General features: G+C 64.8%; 1 protein-coding gene across 1 annotated transcript; it reads left to right on the top strand.

The window, feature by feature from the left end:
• Nucleotides 1-238: 238 nt before the first annotated feature.
• On the top strand, nucleotides 239-12,772 carry CHRNA4 (cholinergic receptor nicotinic alpha 4 subunit; the record flags this gene model as incomplete). The annotated part of the gene is made up of 6 exons (XM_082671461.1): nucleotides 239-320; nucleotides 1,800-1,951; nucleotides 5,127-5,171; nucleotides 5,257-5,366; nucleotides 8,629-9,970; nucleotides 12,647-12,772. 6 exons carry the CDS (start codon nucleotides 239-241, stop codon nucleotides 12,770-12,772), a joined length of 1,857 nt encoding a protein of 618 aa, XP_082527587.1.
• Nucleotides 12,773-18,148: the final 5,376 nt, after the last annotated feature.

Below are 18,148 nucleotides of genomic sequence, written 5' to 3'. Positions count from 1 at the left end.
TCCTCCTCGCCTGCTGGAGGCGGGCAGGTCCGGGCGGGGCCGCGCCGCTGAGCCCACAGCCCCGCGCTCCCGGCGCGGTAGCCGCCGCCGCGCCCCGCGGGAGAAGCGGCCGAAGCAGGCCCGGCGGACGGAGCTGCCCGCGCGGCGCGGGGGGCATGAAGTTGGGCTCGCGCGGAGCTCGGAGCAGGGGCGCGGCGGGGCTGGGAGCCGCCCGCATCTAGAGCCCGCTCGGTGCGCCATGGAGCTCGGGGGCCCGGGGGCGCCGCCGCCGCAGCTGCTGCCGCCGCTGCTGCTGCTGCTGGGGGCCGGCCTCTTGCCTGGTAAGTTTCGGGGCGCTAGAAGGACCCCCTTTCGCCCGGTTCAGGGCGGCCTCGGACCTCCGGAGCCAGAGGAAGGGAGGCTCCTGGATGCGGTCCCAAGCCGCGGGTGTGCGCAACGGGGCAGCCGCGGAGGCTACCCCCACCCCCACCCCCCCCTCCAGACGCAAAAGGCTGTCCTGCGGCGAGGGCTGAGCCAGGCAGGGTTTGGGTGGGTGAGGGGGATGCTGTTTCAAGAGCTGGACCCAGAAGCTCCAACTTGGATGGAGAGAGGCGCGGTCCATCTCCCCCCTCCCCCACCCCCAGTTATCCATTGTGCCAAATTTCCTTGCAGACTGCATGGTGCCTGCCCACCTCCCCCCTGCACCGGGGTTTAGGGAATCAGAGGGGTGGCCTCTGCCCTTGGCAGGGCCCCACCCAAACCTGCTCCCCCAGGCCCACTGGGACAGGGGAAGTTCTAGCCCCCCTGCTCCCCGTTCCCTGGGAAGCCACCTTCCTATTTCAGGGGTGAGTGGAGTGTAATTCTCTGGCTTCCCCAGTGAGAAGTAGGCTACCCCTTACTGTCAGAGGGACCAGGCTGGGGCTCTGGGTTGGGAGTGAAGGGTCCTGGGGGTCTAGGACTGATCCCAGGGGTGCTTGTGGATGCCCTCCTAATGTCCATCCGTGACTCCCAGGTGAGCAGGACCGAGCTGAGAGGAGCAGAGCGGCAGGGGTCTCCTGTCCCCCTCCTCAAACCCCCGCCCCCCCATGCAGTGGTCCCAGCGAAGTCGCCCAGGAGTGGCAGGGAAGCCCTCAGGCCACAAACTGGCTGATGGGCAGGGCTGAATGGGGGGTCGCCTCCCCAGGCTCACTCCAGACCTGATCATCGAGGGCAGGCTGTGTGTCCGTCCAAGAACACAGGGTGCCAGGTTCATTGTCGGGGTTTGCACTTAAAGTACCCCTTACATGTCAAAGCACGTTTTTTTCTTGGGTGATTGCTGGCGGATGCCACAGCCAGAGGAAACAGGCTCTCGGTAGCTGGACCCTCACTCTCCTTTCTCCATCTCCCTTCCTGGGTCTGCCCCCGCCGCCCTCTGCCCCCTCCTGTCCTGTGGTTACCCCCACCTTGTACTTCGAGGCAAGGTTCTCAGGACTCTGCTGGTGGCTAGAGATACAGTCCCTCCCTCCCATAGTCACAGCCTGATGGGGACGCTTCCAAATCAGCCCTTATCATACCAGTTATCTACTTTCATGGTGAGGGGCACCATGCTAGGAAGGCTTCCCTGAGGAAGTTACAGACCCCCTTACAGACCCAGGGGGTAGGGGAGAAACTGCGGCTGGAAGTAGGGCAGCACGTGCAAAGGTCCTGAGGTAGGAGGGACGTGCTGTGAGAAGCTGGAAGAGAGCCCAGGTGCTGAGCACGGCCTGGCAGGAGGCCCAAGGGGGCATCCTGGACGGCCACCATCCCCTGCCCCTGAGCCGCGCACCTGCTGGTCCCCGCAGTGAGCAGCCATGTGGAGACCCGGGCCCACGCGGAGGAGCGGCTGCTGAAGAAACTCTTCTCCGGCTACAACAAGTGGTCCCGGCCCGTGGCCAACATCTCGGATGTAGTGCTTGTCCACTTTGGCCTGTCTATCGCACAGCTCATTGACGTGGTAGGTGATGAGGGGGTGGGGTGGGGGGCAGTGACCTGAAGGGAGCACCCGTGTCTGGGAGGGGCTGGCCTGGAGGTGGCCCCGGGGCTGGCGGGGGCAGGGGGGCTGTATGAGCTGGAAGGGCCGCATCGGAGCTGCACATGGACTGTGTGTGCCCCAGCCCCGCCTTAGCCCAGAACACACGCCTAAGCAAGCCGGGAGGCAAGGCAGGTTCTGTGCGACACCCCTAAGCCCTGCGCTTTCCATGTAGAAAAGCTCAAAGGGCCAGATTTGCAGCAGGGGGTCCAGGCTGTCATCTTCAGAGGCAGAGAGCAGAAGTACCTCTGTGGGGCCAGTGGCAGAGTTTAGGGTTTTTGTGTAAGTCGTGCTACTGCGTGGGGTGAGGTGAGGCCGTGCAGCACCCTGGCAGCACCCGGACCTCCACCTGGTTCGGATGTGTTTCCCTTCCTGGTTGGGGACCAAGGCAGCTGCTGGGAGGAGGGGTCCAGCCTCCGAGTAGCCACGGCTCTGGAGGGGCCGGGGCGTCCATTTGGGGTGGGAGCCCGTCCTGTGGCTGGGTGGTAGCTGCGCAGCCTGGGGCAGGGTCCCAAGGGCCTTGGAGGGTGGGCTCTGGCCTGGCAGGGAGGGCGGCCTCTGGGAGCCTGGTTTCCTGGCCACGAGGAGGCCCAAGGCCGCCTGGGTTTGTGCTGGGGTCTCCAGCCAGCTCTGCTTCCACAGAGGGAGCTGTGCAGCTGCAGGAGGCTGTAGGTCTCTCCAAATGCCCACCCTACGCCCCTGCCAGGACCCCAGCCCCAAGTGGTCTCCGTGAGCGGGGAGCCACCAGTTTTGGAGTCTGGAGGCCCTGGTTCCTGGCTCATGCCAGGTGTGTTGGGTGACCCTCAGGGCCCTGCTTTGCTCACCTGTGAAATGGGATGAGTGTGACAGCTCCATCTGGGGCTGAGCCGGCCACATCCAAGGGGCTCTGGGAGGTGGGAGGGGCGGTAGCCACACTCACGCGGACAGAAAGGGCCACGCTTGGGCCCCATCAGCAGAGCGACCCGGTCAGTGCCCCTGCCCCGGCCTGTGCCCTCAGGCCTCCTGGAACCAGGCCTTAAATGCTTCCCGCAAAGTACTCCTGGCTGGGGCGCAGTCAGAAGACAACTCAGGAGGGCAGGGGTCCCGACCCACTGCATTTGCAAATGCTGTTCCCAGTGGCGGCTGTGGCTTCATGTTCTGGGTCGGCTGCACCGTGGCCGGCCCCCTACCTGAGCTCCTGGGGCTGTCTCATCCGCCCCCCTGCCACGTCGCAAAATCCGCCCCACATCACCGCTTTTCCCCGGTTTGCCCAGGAGAGACAGCCTGTAGCACACCAGCTCCGAGACACCAGCGAGGGACCCACCCGAGGCCCCGCGGCAGCACCAGGCAGGACGGGAGCTGCTCCCAGGCTCTGCTGTCCGCAGCCATGCTGGCCAAGGGCACTCCTGCACACGCGTGTGTGCTGACAAGACGTCCTTGCCCATCTGGGTGCTGGTCGTTTGTGGAAGGGGCGCCTCCCTGCCCCACTGTCTGTGGGGCTCGGGTGTTTGCTGCAGGTCTGTGCCCCGGTGCAGAGTGCTTGTGTGTGTGAGTTCCTGCCTGCAGAGGAGGCTGGGGAATTCCTGGGCGCTTCTGGGCCCGGGCTGGCGTTGCAGGCGCCGGAATGCACAGAGGGCACCTCAAACAGGTGCCTGGGGGGACAGCTGCGCTGGGGGGGCGGCTGGCACGAAGGGGAGGAGGCCAGGCCCAGCCACCTAGAAGCTTGTTCTGAGCCTGGGGGTGGGGGCTGGGGCAGAGCCTGGCAGGCTGTCCCCGGGGGGAAGCGCAGGGACGTGGTGATGGGGGCCGCACCGCGGGGCTGCACTGCCAAGGTCGAGGTCGTTGGACGTGGTGTCTGGGCCCCACTCAAGTCACACTTATCGTCAGTGTCCTCTGGCAGCCCGTCCCAGGTGGCCCCGAGAGAGAGCAGGACCAAGGGCGGTGCCTGGGCCGCAGGAGATGTCCCCTCCTGTGAGCTGGCTGATGGGGGCTTGTCCCCTGGGGGAAGCAGGAGGGGAGGCTCCCAGGGACACCAGCTCACACCCCCGGCCCTGGGCACTTTGCTTGCTTGACCACCCTTGGTTTCTTTGGCCTCAGCAGTCGTCCCAACGGCCTGTGTGTCCCTGGTCTGGGGCAGATGGGGGCAAAGCTTGGGCCATCAGCAAGTCGGGGAAGGCTCGTTCAGGCGCTGCTCCCCACACCCTGTGTCCCGTGTCCAGTCCCTCTTCCCCCAGGGAAAGAGCCCCTGCCTCTCTGGTCCCCATGGGCTCCTTGCTCTCTGAGGGGACCCCCCATAAGCTGCTGACTGTCCTGCCCCAAACTTTGGGCAAGGAGCCAGCCCCCAAGCCCAGCTGCCCTCTGAGTGGGCTGGGTGTGGCCATGGTCCCTGGAGGCTGGTTCAGAGTGGGGTGTGAGGACCCCTACGTCCCTGCACGGAGCCTGGCGGTCTTCTCCAGAGGCCTCCAGCCTCTGCTGGGCCTGACTGCCCGTCCGTGAACCCGGGAGGGCTGTGAAGTTGGGAGAGGTGCAGAAGCCAGAAGGAAGCTCACAGCGTGTGTGGTCTGGCCCTTCTCACCTGGACAGGTGCCCACTCAGTGACCTGGAGAGGGGCCTGCTGGGTCTCCTGCTCCCACCTCACCTGTTTTAGCCCCTCACCTTCAGGTCCTGAGGCTCAGGCCCTGGGGGGCAGTTTGGCCAGTGAGTGTGTTGCCCTGGTGCAGCAGGAGGGGCAGACACCAGCTCACCTGGAGCCCATCCGCAGGGCAGCTGCCCCGCCAACCGGGACGGAGCAATGCAGGTGGGCAGGCCCAGCACGGCTGCCTGGGAAGGGGCGCCGTCTCCCTTCCCCTCAGACCCTTCGGTCGCTGGAAGGGGGGACGGGCCTGGCCACCAGTGAAGTCAGTTGAATGTTATCCTCACTTTCCTTCTGGCCCTGAGTCCCCTCCAGGCCCGCCATCCTGGGCTTGGTTGCCTCCAGGGACAAGGCGCTCACTCCCTCCTGAGGTCCCCCACTCGCCACGTTCAGCCCTGGCCCATCCTTTTGGGTAAGGAGACTCGGCCAGAGAGACGTGTCCTGAACCCGAGGGCATCACAACCTGCCTTCTTCTTGTTTGTGTCCTAGGATGAGAAGAACCAGATGATGACGACGAATGTGTGGGTGAAGCAGGTGAGTGGGAGGGAGCCCCCACTGCCCCCCCGCCCCTCCCCCCGCCCCTCCCCCTCACCGCCCCCCCAACCCCGGCTTCCCCCAGGAGTGGCATGACTATAAGCTGCGCTGGGACCCTGCTGACTACGAGAACGTGACCTCCATCCGCATCCCCTCTGAGCTCATCTGGCGGCCGGACATCGTCCTGTACAACAAGTGAGCCCGGGGTTCTTAGCCGGCAGGGTGGCAGGTGCCCGGGTCCAGCCGTGCTCCGGCCAGCAGCTCTTCCAGGGCCGGTGTGAGCAAGAGGCAGGCGGCTTATGTGGGCTGAGGGCGGGCTCGGAAGCAGGAGGAGTGAGTAAAGGAGGGTGCTGAGGCCTGGGGTGTGGGGGGCGGGCCCATGAGCAGGCAAAGTGGCAAGGAGACGGGGTCCTGGGGGCAGCAGTGGCGCCTGGGGGCTCCGTCCCTGCCCAGGCTGGGGCAGGGGCCTCGGTCACTCACGGACTGGGAAGGGGTCCGAGCTCCTCCCAGGATGACTGCAGGCCCTGCAGCTGCTCCCCCTCAGGCTGGAGTCCTTTCCAGAGTCAGTCCCTGTCTGGGGAAAGTGGGCCCTGCACACGCAGCGGACCGCATCGGGGAACAAAGGCCGGGAGGTGTAGGGGAGGAAGCCCCAGACCGGCCTGCCCATGCCGGCTCGCTGCCCGCGCCCCCGCCCTCCTCCTGCCCCTCTGTCTGTGCTCGCAGTCTCCCCAGACCCGCTAACCACACTCAAGCAAACAGCCTCTATCTGGGCCGCTGTCCCTGGCTCTGAAGTCTGATCTCTAGGAGGATGTTTCTGTGCTGGGGGCCGGGGTGTCAGGGGCGCGGCTGTGGCAGACACTGGGCTCCAGGGGCCGGGGTGTTAGGGGCGCAGCTGTGGCAGACACTGGGCTCCAGAGGGCTGGCGTCCTTGAACTTGTCCTTTCCCGGGATCCTCGAGGTGTCCCCGACCTCGGGGCAGCCTGGTGCCCTCCCGCGTCCCCGCGTCCCTGCTGTGTCATTGCCGGGCCAGCTTACCCTGAGCTGAATCCACAGGGGCAGATGCAGACTCGGGCCTGGGTGGCGGCAGTTCCACAGCACTTACAGCTACAGCCAATGGAAGCACTCGGTCCCCTCTGGTCCCAGCCGTCTGCCCAGAGCCCTGCCCTCCCCCCAAGACTTCAGTGCTTCCGCACAAAAGCCCTCCTGGGCCCCCAGGCTTGGGCCTGACCTACAAAATGCTGCTGTTTGATTAAGAACGACTGGGCTTCTCTTCCAGCTTAACTGATTCCAGTAATGGCCGTGGGAGAGCGGCCGCACATGGAGGAGATGGGTTTCGGGGCTGCATTAAGGGGGGGCTGCTCGGGGAATGGAAGGCGGGGCGGGCTCTCCGCTCTCCCTCTGCAAGCTGCCCGGTCTGATCCTGCGCCCTGGAGTTCTCCAGCCGCCCGGGCCCCCCGGGTCCACGCTCAGCTCCCCCAGCCCCCTGCCCCGCTGGGACCTGGCACGGAATACGCCTCGTGGCTCTTTGATCCAGAACATAGGTACCAGGGTCAGAACTCCGGCACCCAGGGGAGCGTGGTCAGGACTGCTCTGGGAGCCACACAGCCCCTGGGACGGCAGCCCAGGAGTGGGACCACCACCCAAGCCCCCTCCTTTTCTGGCCTCCTTACCAAGACCCCTGGGAGGTAGCGGCATGGACCTCCAGCTTCTCTTGGGAATGGAGATGGGCACCAAGGCCCGCTCTGGATGGGGCTGGGCGTGGGTGAGGACAGACCCCAGAGCTGGTGGCTGACGCTGGCCGGACGGCCACTGAGGAGGCCTGTTTCCAGGGGCAGCGGGTAGCTGACGGCCAGGGCCGCGTGCACTTGAGTGAGGCTGAGCGGTCAGCGCAGGCTGCTGGGCGGGGGGAAGGGTCGGGGGGTGCTTTTCTGATAGCTTTGGGGCACCCCTTCAAGGCTGGAGGGCGTGCACGTGAGGCCATGCCACCCACTGGGGGCTCCCCTGCGTCGGCCTGTCAGTCAGAGGGTCTCACGTGGATGGGCGTCTGCGGCCTGGAGCAGGGACGGGGCCAGCCGGCTCGGGCTGCCCTCCTCCCACGTGCGCTGTCATACGGTCCCGCCGTCCACACCCCTGGGCTTGCTGGGGACACAGGAACCAGCTTGGGGGGGGCGGGACTTCGTGCAGCGGTGACAGGTAGTGACAGCGTGCCCTGGGGAAAGCTGCTTCTTCCTGGGGCTGCGCTAGGCGCCGGGTCCCACGTGCAGAGCCCTAGGCCCTCTGAGGACCTGGCCGGGGCCGATGTGCCCTCCACACACGAGTGTGAAGACACGGGCTTGGTGACTAGCGTCCGGTGGCCCTCAGTGCTGGGGCCAGCTGTCTGGGGGGTGTCCTGGGGGGAGGAGGCGAGCTCTCCCATCAGCGTTTCAGAGCCGAAGCGGCAGGGCTGCTGGAGGGGCTGGGGGAACGGCTGCTGCCTCAACCGGCCTGTGGGCACCACGTACGGTCGGCGTGGGCAGCGCAGGCCTCGTGGGGAAACAGGCCGACAGGGGGGCCTCCGAGGCCCAGGTGACACCCACTCAGGACCCAGACTGGGGACCGGATGCTTCCAGCTGCAGAGAAGAGAGTGGCTGACTCTGGAGGCAAGAAGGGCTCTCGGGGGGCCGTGAGCAGGTGTCCCTGTGTCCCCACAGCCGGCTGCCTCACCTCTCGCGGTGTCAGTGTGCCCCCCATCCCACCATGAGTATCTTTGGTGGAGAAAACTGAGGTGGACGTCACTGTCTGGGAGGTCCAGGGCTAGGGCTGAAGGCTGGGCACTCTGCCCACGAGGAGAAGGGCTGGGACAGCAGCCCCTCGCTCTGTTGCCCGTCCCGGTCTGTGGACAGGGCACCCCAAGGCCGAGGGAGAGGCAGGAGGGCTGAGGGCCTGGGGTCCATGTCCTGCCTGGGGTGGGCCCAGACTGGTCTTTGCCTCGTTGGGCCTTGGAGTCCTCACCTGTGCAGGAAGGGGGGTCCTGCCTCTAAGTTTGGGGGGGTGGGGTCAATGGGGAGGAAACACCAGTCTGGAGCACGAGAAGGTGGCCGGACAGGTCCGACTTCTGCCCAGCTCTGGGGTGACCGCAGGGGACGAGCTGCTCTGCGTGCTACCCAGGGGCCACTTGTGTGCCTGGGGCCCCTGATGTGGTGTGGACGGGCTTTCCAGCCCCCAAATCATCACGGTCATCACCACCATCAAGCTTGGGCGTCAGGCGCGGTGTGGGCCGCTGAGACGGTCTCCACGGAGCATCGCCCCCAGGGTAGGGGTGGTGACAGCGATGCGGGCAGGGGAGCAACGAGCCCAGGGCCGCCCCGTCCTGGGCGAGGCCACTGCGAAGTGGGGGCGCGTATGGCGGGCGGGGGGAAGACAGCTTCCGGGCCGCGGGTGCCGGGCACCTCACCCACGCCCTCTGTCTCCCACCCAGCGCGGATGGGGACTTTGCCGTCACCCACCTGACCAAGGCCCACCTCTTTCACGACGGGCGGGTGCAGTGGACACCGCCGGCCATCTACAAGAGCTCCTGCAGCATCGACGTCACCTTCTTCCCCTTCGACCAGCAGAACTGCACCATGAAGTTCGGGTCCTGGACCTACGACAAGGCCAAGATCGACCTGGTGAGCATGCACAGCCACGTGGACCAGCGGGGCTTCTGGGAGAGCGGCGAGTGGGTCATCGTGGACGCCGTGGGCACCTACAACACGCGCAAGTACGAGTGCTGCGCGGAGGCGTACCCGGACATCACGTACGCCTTCGTCATCCGGCGCCTGCCGCTCTTCTATGCCGTCAACCTCCTCGCGCCCTGCCTGCTCGTCTCCTGCCTCGCCGCGCTCGTCTTCTACCTGCCGTCCGAGTGCGGCGAGAAGGTCACGCTGTGCGTCTCCGTGCTGCTCTCGCTCACCGTCTTCCTGCTGCTCATCACCGAGATCACCCCGTCCACCTCGCTGGTCATCCCGCTGATTGGCGAGTACCTGCTCTTCACCATGACCTTCGTCACGCTCTCCATCACCATCACCGTCTTCGTGCTCAACGTGCACCACCGCTCCCCGCGCACGCACACCATGCCCGCCTGGGTCCGCCGCGTCTTCCTGGACGTCGCGCCGCGTCTGCTCTTCATGAAGCGGCCGTCCGCGGTCAAGGACAACTGCCGGCGGCTCGTCGGGTCCGTGCACGAGGCGGCCGGAGCCCCGCGCTTCTGGCCGGAGCCCCGGGGGGAGCCCGAGCTCAGGAGTAGGGGCCCCGCCCCGTCCCCAACCCCGTCCTGCGGCCCGGACTGGCCGGCCTGCACGTCGCCCTCAGACCAGGCCTCTGCTCCGCGGCCCTCAGAGGCCGAGAAGGCCGGCCCATGCCCCTCGCCCGGGCCCTGCCGCCCACCCACTGGCACCCCGGCCCCAGGGCTCGCCAAGGCCCGGTCCCTGAGCGTCCAGCACGTGTCCGGCCCCAGCGAAGTGGCAGAGGGCGGCGTGAGGTGCCGGTCCCAGAGCATCCAGTACTGCGCGCCCCGAGAGGAGGCCGCCTCCCCAGCCGACCGCCCGGCGGACGGCTCCCCTGCCTCGCCGACCACGGCCCCCTCGGCCGAGCTTCCGCCCCCAGACCAGGCCTCCCCCTGCAAGTGCAAGTGCAGGACGGAGGCGGAGGCACCAAATGCCGCGCTCAAGGCCCCCGGCGCCGGCACGCCACCCCAGCCCCTGTCGCCAGCTCTGGCGCGGGCGGTTGAGGGAGTCCAGTACATCGCAGACCACCTGAAGGCGGAAGACATGGACTTCTCGGTAAGTCCGCGCCACGGCCGTGCCGGACGGGCCCCGCTGCCCTGTCCACTCTGAAGGAGGAGGTGGCCAGTGAAAGACCCAGAAACCAGGTCCCAGAGCCGGCTGCTCAGCTTGGAGGCCCCCCACCCCCACCCCGCCGTCTGCTCCCTCTGCCCCAAGCCTCCGAGACCAGCGGGGGTCCCTGCGGTGACTGAGTGGCTGGCAGAGAGCAGAGTGGATCTCGGGCACCCCCTTGGGGCTTCAGGGCGCAGGGATCCTGCAGGCGGGGGTGGGGCTGCCAGCACCATCTGTACCTGGGGAGCGCCTCCCCCGATCTCGAGCACCCCCCACCCCGCCAAGGGCTCCCGGAGAAGGACTGGTGGGGGGGTCTGGGCCCTGGGGTTGGGGTGAGAGGGGCTGAGAGGAGACAGGAGGGGGCTGAGTGGCTCAGCGGCCTGGCGGGGGGAAAGGAGAATTCAGGCCTGGGACACAGCCCTGCCTCTCTGGCCGGCGCCCCTGTGCCCAGCTGGGGAGAGGGCGTCCGGGGTCTGGGGGGGCAGGGCGGGTGCTCGGACATGGCTGAGACTCAGGGCCCCGTGGAGTCGGTGGGGGGTGGCAGTGGGGCTGCTCCCCGAGGCTCAGGCTCCACTGGCCACGTCGTGGGTGCCTGTGAGGGTGGGTCCAGGCTGGCGGCCGAGCCCCAGTTCAGGGCATGGGCAGAGACAGGCGGGCAGGGGGAGGGCACTGGTCAGTCAGCTGGTCATTACCGGCTGCTCAACCTGGGCATCGGTTATGCTGTGTTGACCTCGCCCCGCATTAGCTTCTTCTTGCCCGTGACATGGACCCTGGGTGCGGGCGTGACACTGCCGTTCCCTCCAGGAACCTCCTGGTCCCTTTGCTTCCTTGGGAATGGCCCGTGATCGTTTCCCGGACATGCGTGATCCCTGGGGACCGTCTGTCCCGTGGCTGAGCCCCGCCTCCAGCAGTGAGCCGGTCTCCCTGTACCGGCTGGTCATCCCCCTGAATCCCAAGGGGCTGTGAGGCCACCTGGGGGTTTCTGGAAGGTTCCATCTTGCAGCCAGCTCTGGAGACGAGAGGACCTCTGGCTCTGGTGAGGGCTTGAGGGCCTGCTGAGCAGAGACTGATGCCTTTGAAGTGTCACCAGGATCTCGGGGGCCCAGCGGTCCTCAGCGCAGGGCCGGCCCCTCGTCCCCAGACCCCTCCACCAGCATCGCGGGCCTGGCTGTGGCGACCTGGTTCTGGTTCTGGGCATCGTCCCCGGGCTCTGGGGAGCAAAGCGACTTCACAGGAACCAGCCTGGGATCCGGGCTGGGGCAGCTTTGTCTGCGAGTCTTTCATCCTGGGAGGAGGGGAGGTTTGAAAGGTAGCGCGGTGGCCACGCGCCGCGGGGCTGCTTCCCGGAATAGAGGGTCCTGGTGCTCCCTCGCTTATAGTGACCCCGTTTGCTCTGGTTTCCTGAGAATAAACTTTGGCTTAAAACTATCAGGACGCCTCTGATTACTTTAAAAATCAGAGCACGAAACAGCAGGGAGAAGTCTTCTTTCCCTCGACGGCCCCCAAATGGGGTGTGACAAGCCTGCCCTTGCCCAGGCCCATCAGACCCACTGGCGCCTGGCTGGCCTGAGCCTGGGGGCCGCATCCTTTCTGGTCACTCAAGGGCTGACAGCTGCCCACCCAGGACCCACCTGTGGCCTCCCTGAGCCTTTGCCCTGGGGTCACACCAGGTGGAGGCCGGGACCTGCTCGCCCAGTGTGGACGTGTAACCACGGCCCATCCTGCGCCGCCCTGGGCCTCAGGGTCCCACCTGCAGACGGGATGGTGCAGTCACCTTCCTCGTCGAGTCCAAGGGAGCAACCACAGGTGATGTGCTCAGTGTGTGTGCAGCCACTTCAAGCCCGGGGTCCCCCGCTTGCCCTTGCATGGAGCCCTCTGCCCCGGCAGCTGCCCGGCTCAGAGGCAGCACAGGGCTGTGCCCGCCTTCACATGTGACCCTCACCCTCAAGCGGCTTTAGGGACAGAGCCGAGAGACCCCCTGACCCATGAGGGGCTCAAGCCACATGGGCAGCCGGCCGTGAGTGCCACCCCCGGGGCAGGGGGCAGGAGTGAAGGGCAGTTGGGACTCAGCTGTCACTCCTGGGACGCCGTCCACCGTGGAGCCTGCCCTGGGCTTTTTGTTGGAGGCCAGGCCCCGTTGCTCAGGCTGCTCCTGGCTCTTGCCCTGCACAGCCAAGGGGCTGTAGGTGCCCCCTCCCTGCACCTCACTTGCCCACCTGCAAATGGGGGTGTACTGGCTCGTCCCCACGGTGCCGCCAGCTTTAGCGAACCCAGAGCACGTTACACTGTGACAGTGCGGACCCTGGCATCCCTCCAGAGGCATCACTACCATCTTGGAGCTCAGGCAGGTGAAGTCAGGTGGGGCCACCATGCTGGACCCTGTCCCCTGCAGTGGCTCTGCGGTCCAGCCCCCGTAGAGGGCATCGACCCCGCAGCCCACTGCTTCTGAGCCCGGACTTGAGCTGGACAAGCCATTTCTCTGTGGCCCCTTTCCACCTCTCACCCCAGTACAGGTGTGCCTGTGACCTTGGAGGCCAGGATAGGAAGAGAGCTTCTAGAAGGTTCGCGCTGCGGTGAGGCCTGAGGGTGCGGCCGGGAGTGACCATGTGTGTCTGTCCGCAGGTGAAGGAGGACTGGAAGTGCGTGGCCATGGTCATCGACCGCATCTTCCTCTGGGTGTTCGTTCTCGTCTGCCTGCTGGGGACGGTGGGCCTCTTCCTGCCGCCTTGGCTGGCCGGCATGATCTAGGGGGCTCCCCGCACTCGATGCGGTCATGCCACTCACCAGATTGCCCCCCATCATCTGTCTGCTGTGAGATGGCCTTGGAAGCTGCCTCCTGGGGACCTGCCCGGGAGGCTGGTAAATGCCTGTCTATCTGCAGGGCGGCGTATCCGGAGCATGGTGACATGATGGCCTCCCGCCAGGACGCACGTCTGACCGCTCTCGGCAAATGTCCCAGCAGCCCTGACTGTCCCAGGGCCACGCCCTGTGGCCACGCTCAGCCCCTCTCAGCCCCCAAAGCCCCTCGTCCCTGTGGGATCCCCGAGGCCCAGGCACTGAGCCAGGCCTGGCTGCCTCTCCCACCCGGGCCTGGGGCACCCGTGGGTCCTCAGACCTGCTCTCTCTGACCCCAGAGGCGAGTCAGCAAACATTCGAACCTCATTTGCCAGGGAGGGTCCAAGCAGGGATTTTCTTTTGGTCTGTTCTGAGTAGATTAACGAAAACCCTGATTTTCTGCCTGCGGGGCCTTGGGGATGGAGTGATGAGACGTGGTCCTGCTCAGAGGAGAATCCAGTGGCAGGTCCCCCTCGGGGGAGGGATCCCCAGCCCCAGGGAGTCCAGATGTCTGCCTTCCAGGGGTGCCGGGGGTCTCGGGCCAGCACTTCGCAGGGGCCTGTGATGCCCCCAGACCCCCGTGGGCCCTGGTACTTTGTGAGGGACCCAGAGCCACGTTCAGGACTGGGCTCCCCGACACCTCCCGTGGGTTCCCCTCTGGGGCATAGACACAGGTAGGACTTCCCTGACACAGTAGCCATGGTGACCTGGGGGGACCCGAGGACAGCTCATCTGGCCGACTTGGAGACCCTCTGGAGTGTGGTCCCTGGGGGTGGAGCCCCTGAGAAACATCAAGGGGGTGGAGGGGACCCTCCACAGGCCTCCCCCCAGCCCAGGAGCCCTACATCACACCATGCGGGGGCTGCCCTGCCCGAGGTGGTGGGGGGAGGTGCGCGGGCAATGGCCCTGGGGGCCCAGTGTCCGCCCACCCCAAGGCTAAGCGCTGGGCGGCACCAACAGTGTCCCTGAAGACTCTGGGGAAACACCAGCCCTGGGGTTGGTGTCGGGGTGGGCGAATGCTGCCCCCCATCTTCTGATTCTTCCAAACCTTCAGGCTCCAGGTGCCAAGGCGGGTCCTGGACAATGTGGCCCCTCCCCCAGGAGTGGCACCTGGGTGGGGGGCCCCCCAGGCCGAAAGAATCGCTCCCCCTTTATGGTCAAGCTCCCACCTCCCCAGATCCCATGCATGGAGGGTGTGGCTGGCAGGTTGGAGCTGGCCCCCTTGGAGCCCTGGGTCTCCCCACTCCCCAGGCTGTGCCTGGGTCCCGCACAAGGTGCTGGAGAGGATGGAGGGAATAATTTAGTGAAGTTCAGAGATGCTGCTGTAGAGGTGCAGCTGGAGGGCAACGCCAGGTCGGAGGAGGCTGGAGCCTGCAGCCCCCCCACCCCGCCGCCTGTGAAGCTCGGGACGGCCCCCTGGACATCCAGGCCCCCATCTGCCCATCTCGGATCGGCACCTGCCTCCTGGGGCCATTGGGGCACCAATCCCAGGATGCTGGGGGAGAGCCCGGGTGGGCGTTCCCCAGGACCCAGGACCGGGCGGCGGAGCGGGGGAGGGCCAGGCCCCCGAGGACGCAGCCAGGACGCAGATCTCAGATGTCAGCGCCTCAATCCTCCTTACGTAAGCGGGTCCAGCGCCAGATACGGGGCAGCTGTGGGGAGCCCTGGGGGTGCCCAGCTGCAGATGCTCTTTTCTGGGTCGGGAGACAGCAGGAGCCCCAGGGATGGGGATGCTTCCCCTTTCTGGTTTCCGCCTTTTCTGTTTTTTGAGACCCAAACACAAGTCAGAAAATCTGCACACAGAATACCTCGCCCACATTCCCACCGAATTAACCGTGACCGCTACTGTGCGGTATTTGCCTCCAGGTTTCTGTTTGGTTTGTTTTGATTGACATGAAATTTACCTATGACAAAACACCTGGTCTTGCGCCCTCAGATCAGTGAGTTTTACTAGATTCGACCCCAAGGCCCCCATCCCCCAGAGCCCCCTCCAGCCTGTGCCCCGGTGGCAGTGATGGCTCTAATTTCCTCACCAGAGATGGTCTCTGCCTGTCCCTGACCTTGGTGTGAGTGGAACCCCCCGTTCTCAGCCTTTCTGTCCCGGTCTTCCACCAGGTGTGGTGCGGTCAACACCCACCATGGCTGTGTCTCCATCCATAAACAGTTTTGTCGTTAGTTGCTGAGTCGTGTTCTGTCCAAATAAAGTAAAGCAAGTCTGTGTCTCTGTCACCTGTGCTGGCCTCTGTCCGCTCATTCTGACTCAAGCCACTGTGTGCAGGTCCCGCTGGGTGTCCTCCTCCTTTTAGCGTTGACTGTGTTTCATTTTCTGTGTCTTGTGATGTTTTGACACCTTGGGGGCCTCACACACCTGGGAGAGGGTTGTTTCAGCACCATTTGTTGAAACACTGACCCTTCTACATTAAAATGCCTAAAAACAGTTTCCTCGTATATTTTCCGTGCTTTTTAATGGTTTTTGGTCCAGTGTGGGTTACTCCATCACGGCTAGACGTAGAAAGCAATCTTTTGAAGGGTTAAACTCCCCGCTCTTTGTTGTAATTTCTGCTACACTGGGATATGGTTAGGCCGTCTCTCTGATTTTTCTGTTTGCATGTGTTCTGTCCCCCTACATACAAGAAAACTTGATCTCGTTGGCTAATCTTGAAGGTTATGTGTTCAGTGTTTTCCCTCCTGGTGGCTGCTCCTAACTTACAGAGTGTTGGTGTCTTTCAAGAGCTTAACAAGATGATATGAAAACTGTCTCCATCATGCCTCCCACCTCCAAAGAAAGCAAGCACCTCGGCTGCCTCAGGGATTCTGGAACAGCCTGGAATCCAGTCTAGGTTGCCACCGATGTGATGGTCTGGGGAGGGCTTGACGATTCTGTGAACGGCGAATGTCACTAGGGTTTTACTTACTTGGGATTTTCCGTGTATCGGGCCTAAGTGCTGGTTACTTTCCCTTTCTGCAGAAAACGTCACCAACCAGATTTCGAAGAGGATCCCCTGTGACGTGTGACCTGCCTTCTCAGACTCTGTGGGCCTCAGAATGTATTTTCACCCTGTTCGTTTCAGTAGTAATTCTGCTGGGCATAAAATTCGAGCCTTTCCCCTTCAACACTCTGGGGTCATTTCCCCCACCTTTTGACGTAGGGCGACTCTTGTCTTTTTGTAGAAAAGCGTTTAAAGAATTTCCCCACCGTCTTTGTTTTTTTGCATCAGTGAATCTAAGGGTATGTTTTAAAAGTCGGTCCCACTTCGCCCTCTGAGACTTTCCATCTGGGATTTTAAATCCTTCTCTAATTCTCAAATCTTTAAAAAAGTACTTCTTTCAACATTCTGCCCCCTCCATTGACTTCCTGTTTCTTCTTGGAGCCCCTCATGAGGATGCAATGCTTTTTCCATTTTTATCCTCCCCGGAGCCCCTGGGTGGCTTCTCTCCCCCGAATCCCACAGCCTGTCTGAAGTTGGGCCCGTAATTACTGAGCCTGCCTCACCGACTTTATTTCTCCTTTTGTTTCCCACGCCACGTTTCCTCGCACCTGTTCATTTCAGCTCCATGTTATTACTACCCGTCCTTCCCTCTTTGAAGATACCGTAATTTTAAATTAATGGACGAAAGGGGACCCGCATTCGCCTTCAACTCCCGAGACCTGCTCGGCGGTCGTGCGGCTCACACGTCGCGTTTCCCGTTAACTCATCTCCCAGACCCGGGAGCAGGCTGCGCGTGTGAATGTGCGGGAGCACGTGTGCCCACGGGGAGATGCACGCACGCGTGTGTGCACGCGGGGAAATTGGGGAGGGACGTTGACTGTCCTGTGAGGGCTTCATGTCAGCCCTCGAGGCAGCTCAGACCGTAAAGGGCCAGAGGCGATGCAGGGGCCAGTGCCCACTCCTGCCCATCTCGCCCTTGCTGTGGGGGCGTCGCCTGCCTCCTGAGCAGGTGTTCCCTGGCTCTGGAGCCTTCTCCTCTGCCCCTTGCCAGCCGCATCCTGACAGGTGGTCTCCGGCAGCGTCCACCCCCTCCTGCTGCTGCCCCCGGCCCTCCCCGCCCAGCCTTGGAGACACGAGAGATTCAGTCCTGGGATGAGCCCAGTCTGTTTCACTGCTGCTCTGAGATGGCAGCACCCACACTCTGCCCCCGTGAACCCCACTCTCGCCAACCCACCCAGCCCCTCCCCCCACCACCTGGCTGCTCTTGGGCCCCTGGACCCCACCTCGCCCAGGGCTCAGCCCCCACCCACCCCTTCCAAGCCATCACCTCCCCAGTCCAGCCACCTCCATGCCAGTGGGCATCCCCCCCACCTGGCCACCTGCACTCTCATCTACAGGTCGTTCACACAGATGCCAGGTCACGGCAGCCCCTGCTCAGAACCCCGGGGCTTCCAGTCGCTCTGAGGACAAAACCCAAACCCCTCCCCGCAGCCCCTGCCCCGCTCCCCGCTCCCCGGGCTGACCCCTCCCGGGCCTGTGCTCAGCTCACTCTGTCCTCCTGCCATTTCTGGGTCAGGCGCAGCCAGGCCCGGCCCCAGGCTGCCCGGAACGTTCCACGGTCTCCTCCTCCCACTCTGTCCTGTCTCTGCCCCAGTGTCACCTCGGAGCCTTCACTGGCCCCGCCCCCGGTTCGTCCTGGTGTTCAGGGAACTGCTTGACCCCAGGGCCCACGGCTGGCTGGCGAGCCTCCCAGGTGGATGAGGAGCGGGGGGGGGGGGGGGGCGGGGAACGGGCACTGCACAGACGGTAGCGTCCAGGCTGGTCACAGGGAGGGGGAGGCGTGCGGGGCAGTGACGAGGCGAGGGGCCAGCGGCGTGGGGTCCCACGAGGCCTGAGCACACGGGGGCTGAGCCAGACTTCATGACTCTAGAGGAGGGGCCGCCACTAGGGAGGCAGGGAGCCCCTGGCTGGGCCCGGGGCAGCCACACCAGCGTTCTCCAAGCCCACCCCCACCCTGCGGACTCAGAGTGCAGCCGAGGCTGAGACCCCCAAGCGGGTCCTGAGCTCTGGAGGGGCCAGCCGGGGGCACCGGGGCACCGGGGCCTGGGGGCTGCAGTGGCCTCACAGGAAGTGGGGGCAAGCCCCAGGGTTACAGGGAGACTATGGCAGGGGGTCCTTGAGGCCGAGGATGGATGGCGGCTCCTCTCCGAGAGACGGGGGTGGGGAATCTGGGACTCCACCCGACGGGGCGGACGTGGGGCCCCGCCAATGAGCAGCACCCTCCTTGACAAGTACACGTGGTTTATCTGAACAGGAAGCGCCCAGAGGAACGGTTCCCGGGCCCGGCCTCTGCCTCCCC

The sequence above is a fragment of the Grampus griseus genome (assembly GCF_964374135.1).
Source record: "Grampus griseus genome assembly, chromosome: 14".
Taxonomy (NCBI): domain Eukaryota; kingdom Metazoa; phylum Chordata; class Mammalia; order Artiodactyla; family Delphinidae; genus Grampus; species Grampus griseus.
This window is presented reverse-complemented; position numbering and strand designations above follow the sequence as displayed.